This window comes from Schistocerca nitens, chromosome 10 (assembly GCF_023898315.1).
Source record: "Schistocerca nitens isolate TAMUIC-IGC-003100 chromosome 10, iqSchNite1.1, whole genome shotgun sequence".
Lineage (NCBI taxonomy): Eukaryota > Metazoa > Arthropoda > Insecta > Orthoptera > Acrididae > Schistocerca > Schistocerca nitens.
Genome location: NC_064623.1, coordinates 148,372,566 through 148,396,195, shown reverse-complemented (window position 1 = coordinate 148,396,195; position 23,630 = coordinate 148,372,566). Strand labels below are relative to the sequence as shown.

At 39.6% G+C, this 23,630-nt stretch overlaps 2 protein-coding genes across 2 annotated transcripts in view; both read left to right on the top strand.

Moving 5' to 3' along the window:
• LOC126210092 (F-box/LRR-repeat protein 17-like) overlaps positions 1-666 on the top strand; it is a 208,066-nt gene extending 207,400 nt beyond the window's left edge. Inside the window, exon 8 of the mRNA XM_049939224.1 lies at positions 423-666. Coding sequence (XP_049795181.1) covers positions 423-594 — 172 coding nt within the window. The 3' untranslated portion in view covers positions 595-666. The remainder of the gene's footprint in view (positions 1-422) is intronic.
• Positions 667-11,785: 11,119 nt separating this feature from the next.
• Positions 11,786-23,630, top strand: part of LOC126210093 (uncharacterized) — a 69,259-nt gene continuing 57,414 nt past the window's right edge. Inside the window, exons 1-2 of the mRNA XM_049939225.1 lie at positions 11,786-11,807; positions 21,227-21,597. Of these exons, the coding sequence (XP_049795182.1) occupies positions 21,230-21,597 (368 nt within the window). The 5' untranslated portion in view covers positions 11,786-11,807; positions 21,227-21,229. The remainder of the gene's footprint in view (positions 11,808-21,226; positions 21,598-23,630) is intronic.

The window sequence follows — 23,630 nt, the reverse complement described above, 5'->3', positions numbered from 1 at the left end:
GAGACTCGGCTAGAATGAATAACTTGAAGAAGCTGTAACAGGTCGATTGTCATATTTTAACTAGCTCAATTTCATGCAGACAAAATCCGTCAGTTCATTAAGAGATGGTGATTATGTATAGAAGTTAGGTGCTGTTTCAGATGGTTTTAATAAATGTGTTTTAACAAGTCCAGTATTTTGTTTATAGCCTCAAGAAGACTTCTTTGATAGCTTTCACATTTGATACAGCACAACATGTTCCTCAATAATAAGTGCTCACCTGCCTCACATTGTACACAGCACGGATAAAATTTTTGTAGAAGCCGTAATCTGACTTGTCTCCTTTAACCAGTGGAAGCTTCAGCTGAGTGTATTTATATTATACAGAATAAAAACTAACTGTGACAGTTCTTGATAATTATCGTGTCTCTTGTCTTGTACAGAGAGCTGGAGATAGACTACTGTGATGGAGACCAAGACGTGCTGGACAGAATTAGTGCCCAGATGCCAGACCTGAGGGTGAAGGGCACCCTCGGGGCGCTCATCACAGATGATAGTTACGAAGAGGGTGACTACGTCACAGATGATAGTTACGAAGAGGGTGACTACGAGTGACACCATTTCCAGCGTCTGCGCACACTCGGCACCTGGAGCTGGGGAGCTGTGGGACTGGCACACTGCTGGAAGCTGCGCTGGTGTTCCAAAGACCCTGAGTACAGAAACGTAACAACAGTTGCCAAGGATGTACAGGCATGTGTTTGTGGTATGATTTGGTAGAGGGAAAGGGTTTGCACTCTTAGGCTGTGAGTGAAGGACCTCAAAGGATTAACTGTCTTCAGAGTCCCGTCTTGCCATATAAACTGTGATTTTTCCTAAATTGTAAAATCCTGTAGTTTCTGGAAAAGATTCCTACAAGAGTGCCTCGGTTTTTATTTTATTTATTTATTTTTTAAATGGCTGTAGGTGATGTATTTCTCCATCTCTAATAGTTTTGCCCTCCTTATCATGATGAACTGCAATCAGTGTTTCTTCAGGTTTCCAGAATATCACCCATTGAGATAAAAATTTCCAATCTCTTTCCAGCCTCCATTGCCAGTTCAGACTTTCTGTGACAAGTATATTTTGCCTTCTTACTTCAGTTACCGTTGTCTGGTTTTACACAGCTCTCCAACCTAGTCTGTCCTCTGCTTTTCTCTTCATAACTGTATAACTTGTGTGCCCTACATCCCCTTGAAGCTGTTAATTGTAGTCAAGCTTGGTTTTTCTTCAAAATATTAATACATTTCTCAGAAAAGTTTTTCATGCTGTTACTAGTTTGTGTTTTATACTCTCTTTGTTTCTGACAGTGTCGGTTATTTTGCTGGACAAATACTAAAATTCATCTGCTGCAGGGTGACCAGTAGCAAATGGATCATTCTCAAATAAGCAGTAGTATGTAAATATTTAAGAAATGGAAAATGTTATTTATTCAGTATCAGAAGTTAATGTTTGCTGTTATGTATATGGTCACTTACAAAAACTGTCATCCAAGTGGCAGCCAAACCGAAAGTTACTTATAAGTCAGGTCAACAGGCATTTGTCAATAAAATCTGTGTTGGCCATCCGAACTACTATAATTGTGAAGACCGAGACAGATCGCCAATTGTACGAGATTCGACCTCCGGTGTGCCAGGAACAAATAAACATTTATTAAGAAAATAAATGCAGAATAATTGATAAGACCTCAGGCCAGTTAGCACTAGAGAATAGTTGACAAGGACTGTCTATAACCGCCAAGAAGTTATTGTTATGTAAAACATTCAGAAATTGTCATACGGTACACAGAGAATGAAACAAAATCCAGTGCCTCTCGCAGCTGGCATGCGAAGTCTTCGACAGCTGGTGTAAACACAGCAGCTGACAGTATATGACCATCTTGGTTGCTGTCAGCCCCTCAGGAGGAGTATCTCAAAAAGTATTAACCCCGCAGCCCATGGAAGGTTAGATACTTACACAGTATAATTATTGAAGAAATGATATCAAATCCCTCCAACCCTAGTTGACTGGGTATAGTAACCGGAGTGGACCCATCTATAATTGTTATGTTCGACAGTGAAATCAATGCTGATGGCTGGTTTCCTGTTTTTTATTTACCGATTGGATTAATATTCACAGTGTCATGAAAATTTAAGTTTCCTAACATTTATTGTGGCATAATTATTTGTAGACAGAAATACCATGAATGTTGGTGGACTTCGTATGTACTATGTAGATTCAGTTAATGTAATGCAACACCATTGAAAAAGTTATTTAAGTCAGATCTGTAGTGAAAATTTTCGAATTTTAAGTTAGTTGTCCTTATGTAAGTACGAGCGTGTTTATGAGCACCGAATAAATCTTTGTTTAAGCTATATTCAAAAGGCATTTATTCCTAACATTAAGTTCTTGAGTTTTCTTCTTGGAAGTAAAGGAAAAGTGTGGTAGAAGACGCCAGTGAGGTCTCATCACTCACAAAAGCAAAGTTGTGCAATGGGGAGGTAGGGAAACCTGAAGAATATAAGGAAATACACCCTTGCAATTGGTAGATTCCTTCAATGTTTGGCAGCGGCATTGGGGCAACAATTGGTTAATCCCATCAATGTTTGCCAGGAGCATTGAGGCAGAGGTGACAGGAGGTGAGGGTACTAGTGCTGCAATTGCACGGTTTCTACATTTATATATGTAACCATTTTCATTCATCACTATCACTTTTTTTTATTTCTGACATTCTGTTTTATGTTGTACCTATGACTGTTAAGATAACTTTGCTGTGGTGAGTGGTGTTGTGGAAGAGACAAAATAGTTCAGGTGCAGATCATTTCTTTCCCTTACGAATCAGTAATTTTGTGTGACAAAGAAATCACGATCTCCATGCCTGTAACTTCCAGCAGGATGGTGTCGGGAGTGATTTGTTTACTTTTTCGTCAAGGCATTTTTGTACAGTGATGGACGTTTACCGTTGCCAAAGGTTGGCGTTCAGTAACATTATGGCTGCTGTTACGTTACTTTCTTAGGGATATGAGGGGTCACTATTTATGAAATTAAAGTAAGTGTGCTACTGCAACTGTTAGCGTGTCAAGAAAATACAGTCAAGATGCTCTGATTGTAGACCATCTGTAGTGTATGCACTGAAATGCTTGTACCACTCCTGGATGCCATTCTTGACATCCTTCTTGGCTTACCCATACCTGCTTTCTACAAATTAGCCTTAGTAAATTTTCTAAATATCTGCTTAGAAAGCAGCTTTTGAAAATGACACACAGTCTGGTTCAGGCCTGTTTGTCAGATTGCACTGAAAGATAACTGTTCTGAAACCAGTGTATTAAAAGTGAATGAATTGTTCAGTAGAGAACCACCCCAGTTTCTCTGAAAGCAATGACTTTGTAAAAGTTTCATGAGCAAGTCCAAATGAAGACATTCTAATTTTGTTTTATTATGTGGCTGTAGTTAGTTACATATTCCATAGATAATTTGAATGATCCCTTTAGTCAAAATGGTGTAGAATCTGTCAGTACACAGGATATGTAACTTATACATGATTAGTGTTAACAGTAATAAACATTTTCTAGCCATATTCATGTAACTACTTAACAACTAAGTTCTTTTAATAGTCTACCATCTGCCAGTTCTTAAAAGAAAATTTTACCGTAGGATAGAAGGAGCTGTCCAGAAGAAATGAGTTTAGATTAGTAGATTAATTATTTGATTAGCTCAGTAACAAGCTTCTGCAAGTTTCCCTTTATGTGTAGCCTTACAAATATGGATCATTCTACCCTGCCTATTGACTCCTCTTCATGTGTTACAAGTGATATCAGTTGTTAGTATGACTATATGTTATACGGACTGAACATAGTGGTTTTTTCTCCAAATTAGTTTTACACTGAAGGTTTTCAGCACAACAGGGACTGGAGGTATTAGGTCAATGCATTGTTTGTGTGTCATATAAACTGTACAATTCCCTTTGTGTTTCCTGTGCCCATTTGTTACCTTCTGTCACCTAGGGTTAGAGATCTAACTTGTAAGATGCAGTGATCACTGCAGGCAGCACCTCTGCAGCATCAACTGATCATAGTTGTTACGATCTTCGGTACATTTTTGAGGACACTGTGTTGTGAAAGATAATAGACAGACCGAAATAGTTGATATTTGGCTTTCTAGTGATGTGTTACTTATGGTGTTAAATTTTATTGGTGGACTGCAATTTTTGGTCAGTGCTTACATATTACAGTTCAGGAGAAATACCAATTAAGTATTTTTAATGCAGTCATTTCCCTGTGACAGTTTCCAAAATGGCCACTAGTGAAAGTGTAAAATATTTTCACATAATAATGGACATTCAGTAATTCTCATCATTCTGCCTGAACAATATATCTTAGCTGAATTAATGAACAGAAGCTACTAACAGGTGGCAACCATGATTTCCCAAAACAACTACAGTTTTTGTTTCCTTCAAACATATGTTGTCAGCACCACAAGTGCACAGAATTTTCATAAACATTGTCATACAACATTTTATTGCACTTAGTTCCCTGCACTGGTTAAAAAAATCATAGGGACTAGGAGTACTTGTCAAGTATTGTGGTTTGTTCTCAGTGTGGAAACTTCGCGTACTCTGAAAGTGAGCAACATTTCAAACAAGTTTAAAAACTTATAAACAAAACAAAAGAGCTTTGTCAACATGCCTCAAGGCACAAGGATTCTGTTAAGAGATGTATTCTAGTATTATTATTATTATTATTTTACATTTAAGGCCATGGCCTTGGTATTACACAAGAAACTGGCTGCTAAAAATGCAATAGATCTCAGAATTGACAGTGGAATGATGTTCTTGGATGAACACTTGGTGAATTTAACATTTTTTTGTGAAGTGTGAATATTGCCATCAAGGTAGTAATTGGAAAAACTGTGAAGAGCACTGTGTATATTTAGCATTGGGATGACAAAGTTTTCTCCCCTACTTTCTGTAATCTTACAGGCACATATTTGTTCAAAAAACAAACTTATTGTAAGGATCTGATACAAATTGCCATTTCTGGAAAGAAACCAAACCAGATAAATCAATAGTGAGTATACTGGAAGATCTGCATGTACTGTTAGTATAGGCTTATCCTTTGGAGAAGAAAGTTTTCATCTGTTTTGGGGGAAAAAGGATCGGCATTGTCTGTTGACATCAGAAGGGCCTGGAATATCTATCTATCTATCTATCTATCTCCCCCACCCCCACTCCCTCTTTCCGTTCCCCTCATCTGAGTCTCCAGGTATATTTAGTGATATTTTCTTTTGTATGTATTACATTGTGTGTGTGTGTGTGTGAATGTAGATGGCCATTGTCAGAGTCAGTGAAATTCTTGTGTTTATCACCGCATTGTCCATCCTTCATTGGTGTTTTCATTATTTCTTTTCATTTGTGGATATGGACATTCTTAACTGATGTTTGCTGCCCATTTTCCATTCACGTATTTCTACCAGTGGCAAGCAGTAAAGCAATTATGACGTAGAGCTGCTTACTTGCTGCCTAGTGCCAGCTGAGGCGTACCAGTACTCTCGTGTACATGCGCCGCTGTGGTCTCCTGCACACCTGTGTGTGCTGTTTCACGTAAACTGCTGTTCCACAGTGCTGTTACTGCTTGTAGGCAAGACACTGGAAGTCAGAATTGTTCATGTTGGGGGGTCACCTGGCTGTTCCTGTCACCCCTCTAATCTTCCTCCTGGAGGTAAGAGGCAGTTTCATCAATACGCTGGCATCTCAAACTTCTATCTGTCTGCCACACTCAACCTGGTAATCTGCCACTGCTGACTTCTTGTGTTGTCATAGTCGGGTATATCTTTCATGTTCAGATATCCATAGCTAATGGGTTGCCCCATCTCACCTACATACATGAGTTTGCACTCACACCTGGTGTGCATTGTAGCTTGTCAACTGAACCTTTTGTTGAGCCAAGAACATCATCTGTTCTGTTGCTGCTTCGAAAAACCGGCTAGATACCTGCTCAGGAGAAAATTTCGGCCACATGTTCAGTGACCCCCTGAACATGTGGTGGTAGTGCGATGTTTCGTGCTTCCTTCTGGACTTCATTATTGCCTTCATACTTTGCCACCATAGTTTTATTGAGCAGTCTCAACCTATCCAAAAAATCTACCTGAGGGTTTGGGGTTCAGCCTTCAAATGTTCTTCATTGTTTATCCTGTGGGCTCTCTTGGTTAAAGTGGGCAGGTTAGATTTCTTCTGCATAAGGTGATGGTGGGAGGAGGCATTTAGGTACCTTTCAGTGCTGGTGGCCTCTCTATATACTCTATGGCCAAGTCTACCCCATGGCTTTCAGTAAACCTACAAATTAAGGAAAGGCATTCTCTTCTATCTCCATAGTGAACCATGGACCTTCCCGTCAGTGGGGTGGCTTTCATGCCTCAGCAATACAGATAGCTGTACCATAGGTACAACCGCCTGTAGTTGCAGGGGCAAGAGTCTTGATGATTGACTGATGTGGCTAATTTTTCCCAAAGGCATGGACCTCTACTGTTTGCTTAAATGATGACTGCATCCATTTGGGTAAAATATTCCAGCTGTGAAATGATCCCCCCATTCGGATCTCCAGGCGGAGACTAGTCAGGTGGATGCCTTCATCAGGAAAAACAAAATCGGCGTTCTGTGGAACAGAATGCGGAATGTTACACCCCTTTATCAGGCAGGTAGGATAGAAAAATTAAATAAGGAAATGGATTGGTTGAAGTTAGATATAGTGTGAATTAGTGAAGTTTGGTGGCGGGAGGAATAGGACTTGCGGTCATGTGAATACACGTTTATAAGTACAAAATTAAATAGGGGCAATGCAATTAACAATGAGTAACAAAACAGGAATGCGGGTAAGCTACTATGAAGAACATAGTGAATGCAATAATGCAGCCAAGATCCACATGAAGCCAACACCCACCACAGTTGTACAACTTTATATGCCAACTAGTTCCGCAGATGATGAAAAGATTGAAGAAGTGTATGGCAAATTAAAAGAAATTATTCTGATAGTTAGGTGAGACAAAAATTTGATAGTGATGAGAGACTGAAATTAGATAGGCCTAGTAGGAAAAGGAACAGAAGGAAAACCAGTAGGTGAATATGGACTGGAGGAAAGTAATGAAAGAGGAAGCCACCTGGGAGAGTTTTGCACAGTGCACAATTAAATCATTGCTAAATTTCTTTAAGAATCATAAAAGAAGGTTGTATACATACAAGAGGCCTGGAGACACCGGAAGGCTTCAGATTGATTATATAGTGGTAAGACAAAGACATAAGAACCAAATTTTGAATTGCGAGATATTTCCAGGGGTAGATGTGGATTTGGACGACAAATTATTGGTTATGAACTGTAGATTAAAACTGGAAAACTGACAGACAGCACAGCAAAAAGTGAAAATAAACAGAAAATGTTTCTCTTTGACAATTCCTCCTATTCTGCAGATTATCTATTACTGTAATGGGTAAATGGTGACGGGCAGGAATTACTGACTTATGTATGCCTGTCTTTAGTTATGAAAAAAAATAATAAATGATGAGCACGGAGGCATATTTACAAAAGGGTGACGTCAATATACAAGACTCAGTACACATCATTACGGTTTATCATGCAACTGATACTTTGAACATGAAACTCACTAACTATTTGTATATCACATAGCATTGTTTAGCCTTATATACTTTGAAAAACTCAGAATGAAACTCAAAAGTAAAATCAAGCAGACGATCAAAGTAGGCATACATTCCAATTGAACTAGATTTGGGTATTCTTGAAAAACTCACAATGTTACTAGTGAGAGTTACTGGGGTGGGGGAGGGGGGAAGGCAAATACGCTACTGTTGGAAAGGTAGGCCTACATCTTACACAGGTTAGACTATCATTACTAAAAAAACTTAGGCCTACTTAGAAACATGTTATAGCAAAATATCCATTTGACCGGGTCTTAAGCGATTTAGATCATTCCCTTACATGCATTTATAGCATTCCACAATTCTGGACGATGTTTAAAAAATGTCCTTTTTTACCATGTAAAATGCTATACTTGGCCACACACTGAATCATGCACCATATGTAAGATTTCAAAGTGAGAAGACATCTAAACTACAGTGAGACTAATGCACTGACAATCTAATAAAACAAGAACAATATTATGCAGGAAGGTACATATCTATGCAATTGTTTCTTTGACATTTCAGTAATCATTCACTTTGAAATAATGTACACAAAACTAGTCACCATCAAGATATATAAAATAGGTTATTCTAATGCAACTCATGACTGAGCAACAATTATTTATTTCGATTACAAGGCAAGTTGCGGACCTATTCTTCACCTGTTGCACTGAAGTTCGTAAATTCTTCATCTAGTTGCCACACAGAAGATAGACTGGGTCAACAGAAACATCCGATCTCACGCGTCGGCTTTGACCCGTGACGTAAGGGTGTTGTGGTGTGTGACGTCATTACGGCGCGGAGTTTGGTTTGTGAGTGTGGCGTGTTTGTAGATGTCGTGTTGTTGTTTGTTGTGCCCTCTGGTGGTATGTTCATGGTTTTCGTTTGTTTGGTGTGTTGGGCTCAGTTTGCTGTTGCGTAGTGGTGAGTGCTGCGTGCGTCTTTTTGAAGCGGAATTTGTATCAGTGAGTTAACGGTTTTGTGTGATGGTTAATGTAATGATGATTGCTGTACGTCGGGTGAGTTTGTTATTAAGTGTGTTCGGTTGTGGTTTTTTGTTCAGGAATGGATATGAAAGACCGGATTAATAGTGCTCGGTTGAGGGCTATGATGGGGGAGACTGCTTTAGAGCTGATCAAATTTCTTCAGCTATTTGGCTTAATTGCCGAAGTCGTGAAGTGCGGTGTGTGCCGCGAACCAATGAAATTGGTTAAAGTTCCGGCCTCTCGGACCAGGGACGGTTACATGTGGCGCTGTCGCAAAGATGACATATGGCGTTCTATACGGCGCGGTACCTGGTTCGAGAAGTCTAGATTGGGCATGCGTGAGATTGTGCTTGTTACTTATTATTTTTGTTATAGGTCCCCACAGAGTTTTTGTGCGCATGAGACTGGTGTGAGTGAGAGGACTGTTTTAGATTGGTATTCCTTTTGTCGTGAAGTGTGTTCGGAATTTATTAAGTACAGGGGTAAGTTGGGGGGGCATGGGGTGGTTGTGGAGGTGGACGAGTCACAGCTTGGGAAAAGGAAGTATGGGAGAGGGAAGTCTGTGGCTGGTCTTTGGGTGTGGGGGGCTGTTGTTCCGGGGGATGGGGGTTCCGAATGTGTTTTTAGGGTTGTGGAAGGGAGGTCAAAGGCTGAATTAGTGGGGTTAATTGAGGAATATATAGAGCCGGGGTCCACAATAGTTTCAGATGCTTTTTCTTCTTATAGGGGGTTGGGTGAGAGGGGATTTAATCATTTAGTAGTGAACCATAGTTTAGAGTTTAAGAATTATGATACAGGGGCTTGTACTAATACAATAGAGGGGATGTGGGGGCGGTTAAGTCAGTTATCGGGAGGGGGAAGAGGCGCTCTTCCAACCTTCAGTCTCATTTAGATGAGTACTGTTGGCGGAAGAGTGTCCCAGAGGGCTATTTTATTGGTCGTGTTTTTTTAAGGGCTGTGGGTAAAATGTATAGGCCGAAAGTGGTTAGTTAGGGGGGGCTGGGTGGGTGGGTGTCTGTGGTTCAGGGTGGGGTGGGTGGTTTATTTTGTTGTATAGTGTTTGTTAAGGTGGGGGGGAGGGGGAATGTGTGTGTTTTTTGTTTCAGTTGTGGAGGATCTATTTTGTTGAAGTTTTTGTTGAGTTGTAGTGTGTGATTGAGATGTTTTTTATTTTGTATTTGGTTTTTGTTTGTGGGTTATTTATTTTGGGGTTGTGAGGGTGGGGGGGGAGGGGGTTGAGGTATGGGTGGGTTGGGTTTTTCTTTGGGTTCCGTATTTTTTTGTTGGTTTGTGTGTGTGTGTGTGTGTGTGTGTGTGTTTGCGTGTGCATTTGTGTGTGATTGTGGTGGCCAATCTAGTTTGTGGGGCTGGAACTTTCTTTTGGTAAGTTCCCTTTTTTTTTGTTTTTTGGCGTATGTGTTGTGTATTGGGGCATAGGGAAGTGTTTCAATGAAATTTGTGGCTGTGAAGGTTGGTATTGGTATTTGTATTGGGAGATGTTTATGAGTTACATAGGTCAACGGTAGTGGTCGATCATAAGTTATGGGATCGGGAGTTGCTGTTGAGCTATATAGGTCAAGGGAAGTGTTCGATCCCAATTTATGGGATCGGGAGCTGCTGTAGATATATGTAGCTTAAGGGAAGTGTTTGTTCGCAATGTTTTGCGGTGTATTTTGATTTGTGTATTGGGGGATGGGATCGGGAGATGCTGTTGAGCTATATAGGTCAAGGGAAGTATTCGATCCCAATTTATGGGATCGGGAGCTGCTGTAGATATATGTAGGTTAAGGGAAGTGTTTGTTCGCTATGTTTTGCGGTGTATTTTGATTTTTGTATTGGCGGATGGGATCGGGAGATGCTGTTGAGCTATATAGGTCAAGGGAAGTGTTCGATCCCAATGTATGGGATCGGGTGCTACTGTAGATCTATATAGGTCAAGGGAAGTGTCCGATTCCAGATAAGAACGTGTTTTGTGGTATTTGGTGAGTTTTGTGATGTCGATTTTTTTCGTCGTCTTACGTGGTTTTGTATGGCGGTGGGTGGCTAAATTTGTTTATATTTAGTTTCTCCCCACCCAAAAACCCCCAATTTCCCACGCTTGTCCCGTTAGAGTCATTAGGCTTTTTGTGAAACCTGTGTGTGTGTTGTTTTTCTATGTATTTTCGTCTTTATGATATGTATGCAATGTGTTTATGTCCGCCATATTGGAATTGTCGTTTTTGGTCCTTTCCGCCATATTTGTGACGTCATGGGTCAAAGCAGACGGGCGGGATCGGACGCTTCCGTATTTCCGATAGACTGCAAGCCCTGATTCTTTCCTCACTGCACAAGTTTATGGGCTAACAAAGAACACGTAGTTATGTTTCTTTTTTTTGCAAATGTAAACATTAAAAATGTGTGCCTGAGTTGAAAGCTGAAAATGTGACGAACAAGATGCAGTAGTAGTACACAAACAAGCATTGCTTCCAGAGTTGGTTGGTTTGTAGATTAAAGATACTAAACTGCAAGGTTATCACTCCGTTTTAGGAGTTCGAGCGTCATTTGCTATTGATACAAACATAGTAAAAGTGAAATAATACGCATTACAAAGCCACCATTTTCACATTACATAATTCTTGGTTAATCAAGTTACATCAACAAAGCCACATGTGTCGTATTACTGGATCAAATACACGTCCGAGAACAGAAAAAACGTTCGAAATTGCCTTCCTTACACTATGTTATTCATGTACGGACAGTAATTTTTAGTATTTAAATCAACTGTTGTGTGCACACGACAAACATAATGGACAAGAAACAATCGCAAACGGTAGTCTGCTAATGTTTTGGTCAGACGCCGGCAAGCCCCGCCCACTCTGGCTCTTGCAAAACAAGACGACCACCCATAGACGGAATTGGGAAATCGGTTTACGAAATCCGGTTTTGGGAGCCCCATGTAATCAGGATGACAGCGTAAGTCTAAAGCGCCACCTCCCTTTTTTATGACCTCTATCCCACGAACTGTCAAAAGTCATGCGCTTTTCGGCTTAATCATCTTTGCCGAAAGACGTGTAACAGAGGTGGCAACACTGATTAGCGCTTTGGTCGGCAACTGTGTTTGATATTCAACTTTTTCGAATCATTTCTGCGGAAAATATGACGTATGTGATAGCACGAACTTCCTTTTGCGACATAGTGAAACCTTTTGCAAGGTGGCACAAAGTATTTCTAGATAGTTTGCAGTTGTACTGCGTCATAAGATAACAGACGGCAAGTGTACGCTGGTTGAATGTATTTAGTTGAGAATCCGAAACCAAATTAGTTTTAAGAAATATCGAAACGTTTTGGTAGTCTGGTTAGCGTTGTTATAACTAACTAAGAATGACAAAGTTGCGAAGTGGAATGTAGTGTTAATTTCAATATTGGACGATTCTGTTATTTAAAAATGTTTCGATGAAAATGGGGTATTAATCTTAAGGAACTTCGCCGCATTTCCCCAACTTGGGCATGTTAAACCCTAACCCAAGCACTTGGGTGACAGGTGTCACTTTCCGACGAGTTGTTGGTTTTGGGAACGTGCCTTTCAGAAGTTGAATGGTTACTATTTATGTTTGTTGTGATTGCTGTAGCACCCTTGTGTTTACCGTCTACGGTTCGCAAGAAATAAATTATCTCAGTAATAGAATGTTTGGGTAACAATTGCCAACATTTAAACAAAATGTGGGCCCCGACCTACTCACACTCAATATTAGAAACGATCACTGTAACTTCATGGAGGACTGAGGTTTGCCAGCAAATTTCAGTCATTCAGTCATCAGTGACATCTATCCCTACTGCAGAGTTTAAGGCCAGATAAAGATAAAATTTACTGCCTGCCCATGCTACTCATTAGATAAGTGTCTCAGCGTTGCACTTACCAGTGAAAAATTTTTATGTGATTCATTGTTGTGTATTAATATCATTTAATAACATCGCTTATCACTTATTTTTGTTTCATTCATGCTGCAGTTAAATAATCCAGAATGTGACAAAGATGCTAAGTTAAAATGTTTCTCCCTCCAAAGCAATTTACTTTGCAAACCTGTCTTTTCATATCACAGTATGTTTTAAAATATAATATGTTACAAAGATTCCCATGAAATGACCTGACAAGTTCAGAAATGTGATCTCTATGTAGTTTGCTGTGGGAAATAATAATAATAATAATAATAATAAATATAAATCTTTAGTGCATATCAGAGACACATAAATACTGAATAGATTCATCCTTGTGGATAAAGTTAATATAGTTATATGGTATATTAGTAAAAAAACGGGGGCAGAAAAAGAGGTAAATATTGTCTATATATACATAAAATGGTGTATGTTCCACTTAAGATTGTGAAATATTATGTTTGGATTGTGAAATATTATGTTTGGATTGTGAAATATTATTTGAATATCTCTTAATGCCATGCATCAATACTGGATCAGGAAGCACACGAGATTGCTACTGACAGATCACATGCCACCGACAGTACATATCTGAAGGTCCATAAAGCAGCTACTGACTGCTTTTATAAGGTTATGCAAATATAGTTAGAGCATCATTGTTCATGGAAAATTAAATGATGACTTCCTGTCAGATAGCTGTGATCAAGCATTAATACTAGCTCTGGATTATTTGCCATGTAAAATTACCAACAGGAATTGAAGGAATTAATGCAACAGCCATAGGAGGAGGGTGGGTGAGTATTTAATGTCCAGTCTACATTGGGGTAATTAGAAATGGAGCACATACTTGGAATGTTTCAGTAATGGAGAAGGAAACATACCCACATTGGGTTGAGTGATTTAGGTAAATCACAGAAAAACAGCCATGTGGGATATGTTTTTAGAATCATCACATCCACAGTTCATCTGATTGTAATGGGCAAATGTACACAGTAAAATATGCGTAATAGTTAAATATAGATCACAGAATAAAAGTCTGATGGCCCAGAATCATGAACAGTGATGCAATCATAGTTGTTTGAGAGAAGTTACATAAACGAGAATAAGAAATGGATCATTCATGTGGTTAAAGAATGTAGTTCAAGAAGAGACCTTTACGTGGTTGTGAAGAAAAGCTGTACTCTGTAGTTGAAACTCCATTACCATCAGTATTCTAACCTCATCCAGACCATTGTTAAAAAGGAAAAGCATAACATAGACATAAAGCTAAAAAATTAAAACACTAAAAAATGTGACTGCAGCAGTGTTGAATAATACGAGGTTTGTCCAGAAAATACGTATAAAAGTTGAATAATGTCTTTATGTTACAAGTTGCAGTCACTGCCAGGTGGGACTACTGCTGTAATCAATCCCATCAATGCTCAGTTCGAGTCAGAGCACTCTGCGTGAAGGTGGGAGTGTGCGGCAGCTTGTTGACAGTTACCCTTTTTCCTGCCATCGGCATGGAGCTCTCTCTGATTGAGTAACAGCGCGTCAACATCTTCTTGCAAAGCTAGGCAAGAATGGCCGTGAGATTTTTCAGTGTTTGAAACAGGTTTACGTAGACAATTCTCTGAAGGAACCAACCGTGAACAAGTGGTTAAAAAGGTTCCGGGATGGCCGAGAAGAAGTGAACGATGACCATCGCCCAGGACGCCCGTTGACATAGAGTTCCGATGCAAATGTTGAATGATTCGGGCTTGTGTTCTTAAAGACCATAGATTGACAGTCAGAATGATTGCTGACGAGCTGTCAATCCCCAAAACAATCGTTCACGAAATCCTGACACAAAAACTTGAATTGAAGAAATTGTGTGTGAAAATAGTACCGAAGCTCTTGATGCCAGAACAGAAAGCAAAGAGGGTTGAGTGCTGTGAGGATTGGTTGGAAGCAGAGGAACGAGGGGTTTTCTCAACCGAGTCATCACTGGAGACGAGTCCTGGTTTTACGAATTCGATTTGGAGCTCAAATCTCAAAGCAAGGAATGGAAACTAGCAGGAGAACCGAGAACAAAAAAGTCGCAAAAATCAAGGTCCAATTTGAAGACAATGTTGATTGTTTTCTTTCATTCTAGGCGCATTGTTCACAAGGAATTTGTCCCTCCCGGCCAGAGAGTGAACGGAAATTTTTATGTTGAAGTTCTGACACGTCTCGGAGCTCGTGTGGCCCGAGTTCGACCGGAGTTGGCAAAAGGGGGCAGGTGGATCCTTCATGACGACAATGCGCCCACTCACACGTCGCTCGTTGTGCGCGAGTTTTTGCCCCGAAGCTCAATCACCGTAACAGACCACCCGCCTTATTCACCCGATTTAGCCCCGTGTGACTTCTTCATGTTCCCGAAATGCAAAATGGTGCTTCGGGGACGGCACTTGCGAGATGTGGAAGCCATCAAGGTGGAAACGACACGGCAACTGAACAACGTCACAACTGATGACTTTCAGCAATGTTATTAACAGTGGAAACGGCGCTGGCAGAAGTGTATTGCATCTCAGGGCGAGTACTTTGAAGGAAACCATATTGTAATACCCGAATAATTGTAAAATAAAGTTATTATTCAACTTCTATAGGTATTTTCTGGACAAACCTCGTATTAAGTAATAAACCATCAAAACTAGCACTCCTAATGAACTTCAGCGTTCAAAAAGTTGGTGTGACAGAAATCATGACACTTTCAAATCATTTGCCACCAACTTCAGTTAGTATTCCAGTGTGACAGCAAACAGAGCACCCACGAACCACCCCAAATACAGATGCATTGGATTTACTTGTGCAGACATTGTATGTATTGCAACAATACACCCCCTAAAGTGATTACGAGCACAAAATAGTTTTAATTTGCTGACACTGACGATATTTGGAGCAGAGTATTGAAAGTCTGATTCTGACTTTGTAGAATTACCCATAAGCAGTCTTAGTTATCAGTCAGCAGCTGCCTGCCGCTGTGGTTGAGCGGTTCTAGGTGCTTCAGTCTGGAAACACGGTACTGTTATGGTTGCAGGCTCGAATCCTGCCTTGGGAATGGATGTGTGTGATGTCCTTAAGTTTTTTAGGTTTAAGTAGTTCTAAGTCCAGGGGACTGATGCTCTAGGATGTTAAGTCCCATGGTGCTTAGAGCCATTTGAACCATTTGAAGTCAGCAGCTTGGGGCTGCATTGGTACTTTAACACTTTTGCTGCAGCATCGGTACAGGCGTGCAACTCTCCAGTGCGGCCCGGCAAGTGCGAGTGCGGGCTGGCAACACTTGAGTGCGGGCCGGTAACACACTGAAACAGCTGGTACCACTCGGAGCCGACGCTCCTAAGCACACCTGAGCTACAGGCTGACGTCAAGATCTTGTAAGATCTGTAGGATCATGTTCTATACTGACCTAATGATGACACCTTAGGAGCATTACTTCAAATAAGCTTCGACTGTGTTGTGGTCATGTTTTAAAGTCTGTTTTCTATCTGATACCTGTACGGGTCACAGGCATCATTCAGATGTTCGTGATTTGTTGATAATGTAACAAAAAATACAATTTCGATTCCAAAACGCATATTCTTAAGAAGGAAAAAGAAAGGAAAAAAGAAACTGGATTCATTTGAAATCGTATTTACTTTAAATGCACATTTTTAAGATTGACTCTGATATGAGGTCATCAATTTAGTAGCATGTTTGCTCCTGGTGTGAGAGAATTAGCCGTCTACATTTATCATAGGTGCCCAGTGGATGCCCGGATGTGTAGAAATTAGTAAGTGAAATACTTTTCCTGCACCTTTTCACATTGGAAGGTCCATTAACTGCCATTACGAACAATATACATTCAGTAACTGACCACACAAAACAAAAGTTTACACGCTTTGATGCTAGCTTAGACGCTGCAACTAGTCTGAGTAATCTGACAGTGAGCGCGGACGCTTATAAGCATCAGCCGCACTGGCTCGTGGCTTGTTGTGACGCTTATGAGTGTCAGCTGCAGCGAAAGTGTTAAACATCTCTAAAAGTCATGGCTGCTGATAAATTTCGTCATTTTCAAGATTAAAAAACTGTTGTAGAAATGACAGTTATGTGGGAGTTTGCTTTAATGGATCTTTGACTGTAAAAGTGTCAACTCTTGTCTTCACAAGTAATAGTTTGAGCTTGGTGGTGGGGGGGAGGGAGGGGGGAGCTAAGTACTTACAGCAGTATTCTTGTAAACAGTAGTCAATTTTTTGTAAAGCACTATTTGTATAGCACAGCTGTGACTTCCCATCATTATAGATGATTAAGATAGCTTATTGCATCTCTGCATTGAACTTTCCACATATTATTGCAACATAATAAGGGAGTGTGTATAGGTATGATTAGGAACAGTGTTGATATATTATTCCAGTTCTTACAAACACCTTCAGTCTGTCTCATGTTTGTGGTACATATACTGCTGAGTGGAAGTAAAATTCAGTTCAGCCAATACCCAGGAATCATAATCCAAAAATACAAGGCACCTATAGACAGATTAGCATATTGCATACAGTATTTGAGCCTCGGAGTACATTCTTCATGACCAGCTGACAGATTACCTTAAAACAACCGCGATAAATATCAAGCAGGCTTTGGAAATGAGCATAGTAAATCAACTACATTAATCAGTGTGACTGACAAAATCAAACATACTTTTGGACAGGTGTAAAGCAATCATTTTAACAACTTGATTGCCACATGTGTTAAACATAACCCAGGGAAAATTTTGTCTGTGTGCCACATGAACCCATGAGCGAGTGCGTGGTGTACTTTGTATACATGTAAAGAGTAGATTTCGTTATGTTACCATGGTAAACATGTATGGGCAAACTCAAGACTTTAATCTTAGTTTAATTAAACAGTGATAAAATAAACTTACGTAATATTAGCTAAGACACTGCTTTCATTGAGTCACTGATTACACGGACAAGTATTACCCCACAGTAATAACCCATTTGAAACATTAAACAGCACAGTTGCATCAGATCCCAGCCAATCACTTATTCAGTTACTAATTCTCTCATAGACAACTGCTTCATTGTATGATTTTGCTGCTAGCTCATAATCTGGGTCTTTTTCTCATACGGAACGTAAATTTTTTTCCCACCTAGCTCACTGTTTATTTTATATTGCTGCTGCTTACTTGGACATATGACAATACAATTTATCACTTTGTTAGCTGAGCAACCAGTAATGAAGGAATAGGCATGGGCTCGCCATTGCAAAAACAACATTGGAATGGTGCAAAACACTTTTATTTGCAGTTGGCGCACTTTATACGTAGGCCCGCCCACTCGAAGGTTAAGTAAATATGACTCACAGGTACATTTTCATTAAAGCTTCATGAAATAAAATTTCCCCAGGGCATCAGGAACCTCAGTATGCCATGACAGCCAGACTGTTGCTTGACCTCAGCAGAGCCTTTGTTCTGTTTATTATGAAAATGAAGCAGCTGAATTTATGAAAGAGAGAAGTACTGTGGTTTGACAAATATCAGTAAATCCTTAGTGGATCAGAGAAGATGTCATGGGAACATATTTGCTGAGTTCTCTGGGTTTCTGTTAGTATCACATTACTTTCCTTACTGTACATCAATGCTTTTGCATCTGTGCAACGTTTTAGTAATTACTACTTCTATGTCGACAACATCTAGTAATATCTTTGTGCCAGTCATAACAACATTGCTGCTGGTATATCAGTTATGATGGAAGACTTTTGTTCATTTTCACAATGGGTACAAAACTTTGGTTGTAAACTAAATGCTGAGAAGTTGCAGACAATCCTCATATGACAACAAAAGTTTGTCACTGGACCTTTTTGTGAAGTGATTCCTCCAATAATCTTTGATATCCAGTTACCTTATCCAAAATAGTAAAAGTTCTTGGTGTAATTGTGCATGAACATCTACACTGGGAAGAGTAAAGTATTGCACTGTGTTTGTGATAGTTTGTAGGAAATCTTTCTCTTGTCTTCTTGCAATATGGTGGGATTTTCTTGGTGGAACAGATATATTTCTGGTAAGAGAGGACGTCTCTATACCTGCAGTTATTTACTTTTTTTTACTGGCCATTGCTGCCAATGTGGATACATTCGAAATTTAATTTAAATATTACAGAACTTAGAGAATTTTACATCTGCATTGTTATGTGTATAAACTTCAGCCTCGCTTTGGTCTAAAAATGCTCTTGAAAAATGAAAGCCCCCCAAAAAGGTCTTTTGAACATGTGTAGTCTGATGAGCTTTTGCGAGACAGCTTTTATTTTTATTAATTAGCTGAAATGATCAGCATCTAAAATCTTTCGCATGTACAACACTGTGTTCCCCATCTCTGCTTGTAACTTGCAACAACATGATTGATTACCATTTTAGGTTATTGGTACACACAAAGAATGGTCATTCCTTTTTTTCCCATCGTTTGGTAGTTCAATACTTGAAATTTCAAAATGTCTCTTCACTACCTGTGGTAACGTCATGTCTGGGTTTGAACTGTGAAGCCTTTCTGGGGTATGTGCATGATCCTCTCTGTTTTAAGGAAGTCCAATAACAAGATCTTATCCTTTCATATCAGGATGATGTTACTTGTTGGATTTCTGGATCTCTGTGCTTGTGTTTGTGTTGCAAATTACTGTATATTTTAAGGACTTAAGTTCAATCTAATATTGCTGTATTTTATTATTTATTGTCTGAATATTCTGAAGAAAGATTGTTTGAGCTGTATGAATTCCAATATTGTGTAACCTTGTGTCCCCTGTCTGATTCTGATTTTTATCAAACAAGCTTTGTGCTGTGATGGAGTCTATCTTTTGTGAGCTGACTGTAGAAGTTTTTATGTTAACTGTCAAATTTTTCAAGCAGAGGCACCTTTTGCCTGTTTTTTTTTTTTTTTTTTTTTTTAAATACCCATTCCACCAAACAGTGACATGCGTGACCTGAGTTCCACCTACTGTGCTCTCCTAATTTGCTCACCCATCCTCCCCTTGCAGTCCTGTGAGCTGCAGGCCCGACGTTGTGAAGAGCCAACTGTCAGTAGTCCCAATTGGTACCAGTACAACATGCCCCGAGTCACCTGGCACAAGTGCCATCCTCAACCCTGCATCCAGCACTATTAAGGCATGGCCACTTGTGGCACTGGAACAATTCAGCAAAGTGCACATTGGTGTTTTTGTCTCACTGTTGTCTGTCAAGCATTCCCTATTGTTTCTTGTTCTTGCTCTGTCATTGATTTCCTTCAGTGCTGCCATTTCTGCTAGATGTTATTATTGGCATCTTACAAGAACGTAATCAGGAAACATCAACACAATGTTAACATGACTGAAATTTCTGGAATTCCATATATATTGATTATTATTGTTACTGTTATTATGTACTGCTCGTGCTACACATATTGTACTGCTAACACATGTAGTAATGCCGTGGACGACTGGTCAGATAGTAGTGAGGGCATGAAGGCCCCAAAGTTGCTTGGTGTGATAAATATGTAAGTAAATAAATGCATAAATGAAATAAGGGCAAGAGTGCTGGCGTATTTTACTTACTTTTTCCACTTATTGGATGGTGCACCTGAAATAAATATAGTGTTTATCCCGGGATGCTAACGGTAAGATTATAGTGTGGAGTAGATAACCTCACATCTTGCAGAAGCCTGTTGACGGATGTTTGAATTGTTGCACTCACTTCCCCGTGCATTCACTCTTTAATGGTTCTTTCTGACATTGAATACAGAAATGTGATGTACACAATCAGAATACAAGACAAAAATAATTTTCATGTAGACGTTGCTTTCTGGAACAGGATTTGTGAGAAGCCATGTGCACTGGTAGTAAGACAACCATCAAGCACACATCTAACATAAAGAAATAAATTGGGAATAGCAACCAATTCAAAATAAAATTAAAAGCATACCTCATTAATCACACTTTTTATAATCTAGGCTAGAAATGTTCCATTAGCTACAGGGCAAACAGCAGTGATTGTAAAGGTGCATGACAAGAAGTGCTTAAACATGACTGATTATTTACAGATTCAGACAACTATATTTTTCAGAATTCCTGGTATAATAAGATAATTGATAAGCTCTCAGTAGGAGATAAAAGGGAGCCATTATGTATAAGTAAGGAGGCAGCAGCCGCTTTCAAAGTAGAACTTTCTTGCTAATTTACTTAATCGAGTTTAGGTGGCATCAGCATCAATAGCAGTAAGCAGCATAGTGATACTTTGCTGTTAATACAGTACACAAATTAATTTTGTACACTTTCCTTGTCTTTTGTTAATATGTACCCTGGCTCATCCCACATCTGTGATGTTCTCCTTCTTGATGAGATCTGCAGAACATAATGAATGAATGAACTGAATGCTTGGGGTCATAGCCTCACAGCAAATATTAGTCAACCTTATATGCTTGGTAAATAAATCAACTTTGGAGATAAATTATGCTTTCACCGTTAAGTCCTCACTGTATGGCAAGTAGGAAAATGGTGTCTCCTATCAGTGTAATCTGTACCACTGAATATTTATTTTGAATGGATTAAATACCACTTCATTTTCAATTGTGTTGCACAGAGTTTGTGTTTACTTTTCTAAAATATGAAGTTATTCAACATGTTTGTGAAATCTATTTTGGTTATTACAGGTCATGGCCACAAGGTCTCCTACTACACCTTTGAAAATATCAGAGGATGCCGATACAGTGTTTAACAGCAGTGTCTCTCCTACATCTACTGCAGATGGGGATAACATATCAGGTGCGCCACTGGTTTCAGACCTCGAACTGAATGACAGAAGACATTCGGAAGGAGACAGTCGTTTAAGAGCGGCCAGTAGTGCTTCGAAACTGGATTGCAGTGGCACCACAGTAGATGACCTGCCAGATGAACTGATGCTGGAGATTTTCTCATATGTGAGCTTCAGTGAAAACATTAAAGTTTTACAGAAGGTGTGCACTCGCTGGAGGATTCTGGCCCAGGACGCTCATTTGTGGCTTCATGAGAAGTACGTTGTCAGGTAAGAAGCTACGATTTGGTGTCACTTGCAGACAGTGATGAGTTCAGAATGAGCCTTGTGAAGCTGAGTCTGTGCTGCAACATTGAGGTCTATTGTGGTGGCATTTCTGTATCAAATCACCTCACTGTTCAGACCACATCAGATTGGCGTTAAAATTTGAGCTTTCAAATATTAGCACTGTCTTCTTCGTCAGGAGAGGACTTTCTGCTAGGAGTAATATCCGCTTCCTTTATTGCATTTGTGCTCAACTCCTCATTGGCCAGGTGATGTCACCCATAGAACAGGGGTCGTGTGCACAAATGCAGGAAATCGCTAATGTGGTGGTACGCCTACTACTCCTTCGACAGGCCATGATTGAGAAGCTGACAAGGAAGACTGTGTGACTTTTTGGAAAATCTCAAGTTATAACTCCAGTTTGACGCAGTCTGAACACCAAAAAGATGTTCTAGAGAGTCTGTGTTGTTTTGGAGCTTCCTGGCAGATTAAAATTGTGCACCAGAGCAGGAACTGAACCCAGAACCTCGCTTTTGTGGACATTTCCCTTACCGACTGACCTACTGGTATGATTCATAACCTATCCTTACAACTTCACTGTGAACAAGACCTCTCCCAACCTGTCTCCAAAATGTTGCTTCCAACAGGGCTTCTTCCCTACTTTGCAAGTCCACAAAACTGCCCTGCGTTCATTGTAGGACTAACAGCCCAGGAAGAAAAAATGTCGCAGAGAAGTGTCTTAGCCACAGGATAGAAGGAATGTTTCCATTTCCACAAGTAGTGCAAGAGAGCTATTGTGAAATCTGGAAATTAGGTGGTGATGTACTGGTGAGACTAAAGCTTTGAGGGCAAGACTGGGACAAGGATTTGAGAAGCTATCAGGCAGACAATTTTAATCTGGCAGGAAGTTTAAAAAATGAAGTTTATCATGTTTTCACCAACTGAATCAATATTCATTCTCTCCGTACATATTTATATTGAATTAATATTGGTTCTTGGAGCTTCAGTGATCATGTGCGTGATGTACTGCTTCACTGCTATAAGTTGTGCAGGGTATGTCAACACTGAGATTAATATATCTGAAATAAATTATTGTAGGTTCTTTGCATTCATTCTGTTCTTGGACATTTGAGCTGTTTGATGTAGAAGAAAGAAGACATCTGAAAAAGACTAATTTCTTATAACATGGTCATTTTGGATAACTATCCGAAAAAGTTCAGATCACTCTTTTTGTATAAATTTCTGTTTATTTTCTCTTCACAGGCCAGTAAATAAATTTTTAGCTGTCTAAAATGAGTATACTTCTTTGGAAATAGTCTTCTCAGTTCTTTTCCTTGAGTAGTTTCATGTTGAATCAGAGTTTATTAAGTTCCAATACAGAGAATTGCTATCGACAGCTTTAATACAATTCAGTGACAGATCTGTATCTTTCAGCTGACGGGCGGGTATTGGCTTTCCCCCATTGCACACAACAAAGTTTGTTTACAATGAATATCTTTCTTATTTAATTTTGCAATAAAGAACTTAAGATATCATCACAAAACAGTGGACATTTTCCTGCTGTCACTTCCTGTCGACTGAAAGATCTCTTTGTCTGACACTGCAAATGTCAAGTTCAATGAAAATAATGATACTTCATCATCACTGCTCCCATAGAGATTGTACCTAGGAACTGTCAGGGAAGGGCAGGTGTCCTCAGTCCTTGCTGCCCTCCAGGAAGAAACACGTTACTGTGAGAGTACAACATGTGGCATTTGTAGTTTGTCAGCAGACACGAGTGTCTCAGAATAAGAGATATTGAAGATAGCCAATGAAAATGATATGCAAAAATTTGCCTTTATGTCCACAAAGCAGCAGGTTGTGTAAGTTCCACCCAGAACCTTCTCTTTACGATATTCACAAACTGAACTTGGATTGTGCCCCACCTCACAGACAGGTGTATCAGTCTGAAGAAAGCCTGAAAAAGTAATGTACGCTGTCTAGTAGTAGCAACTGTACCCAGATGAATTTGGTGTAGAACCTCGAAACTATTTTGCTGT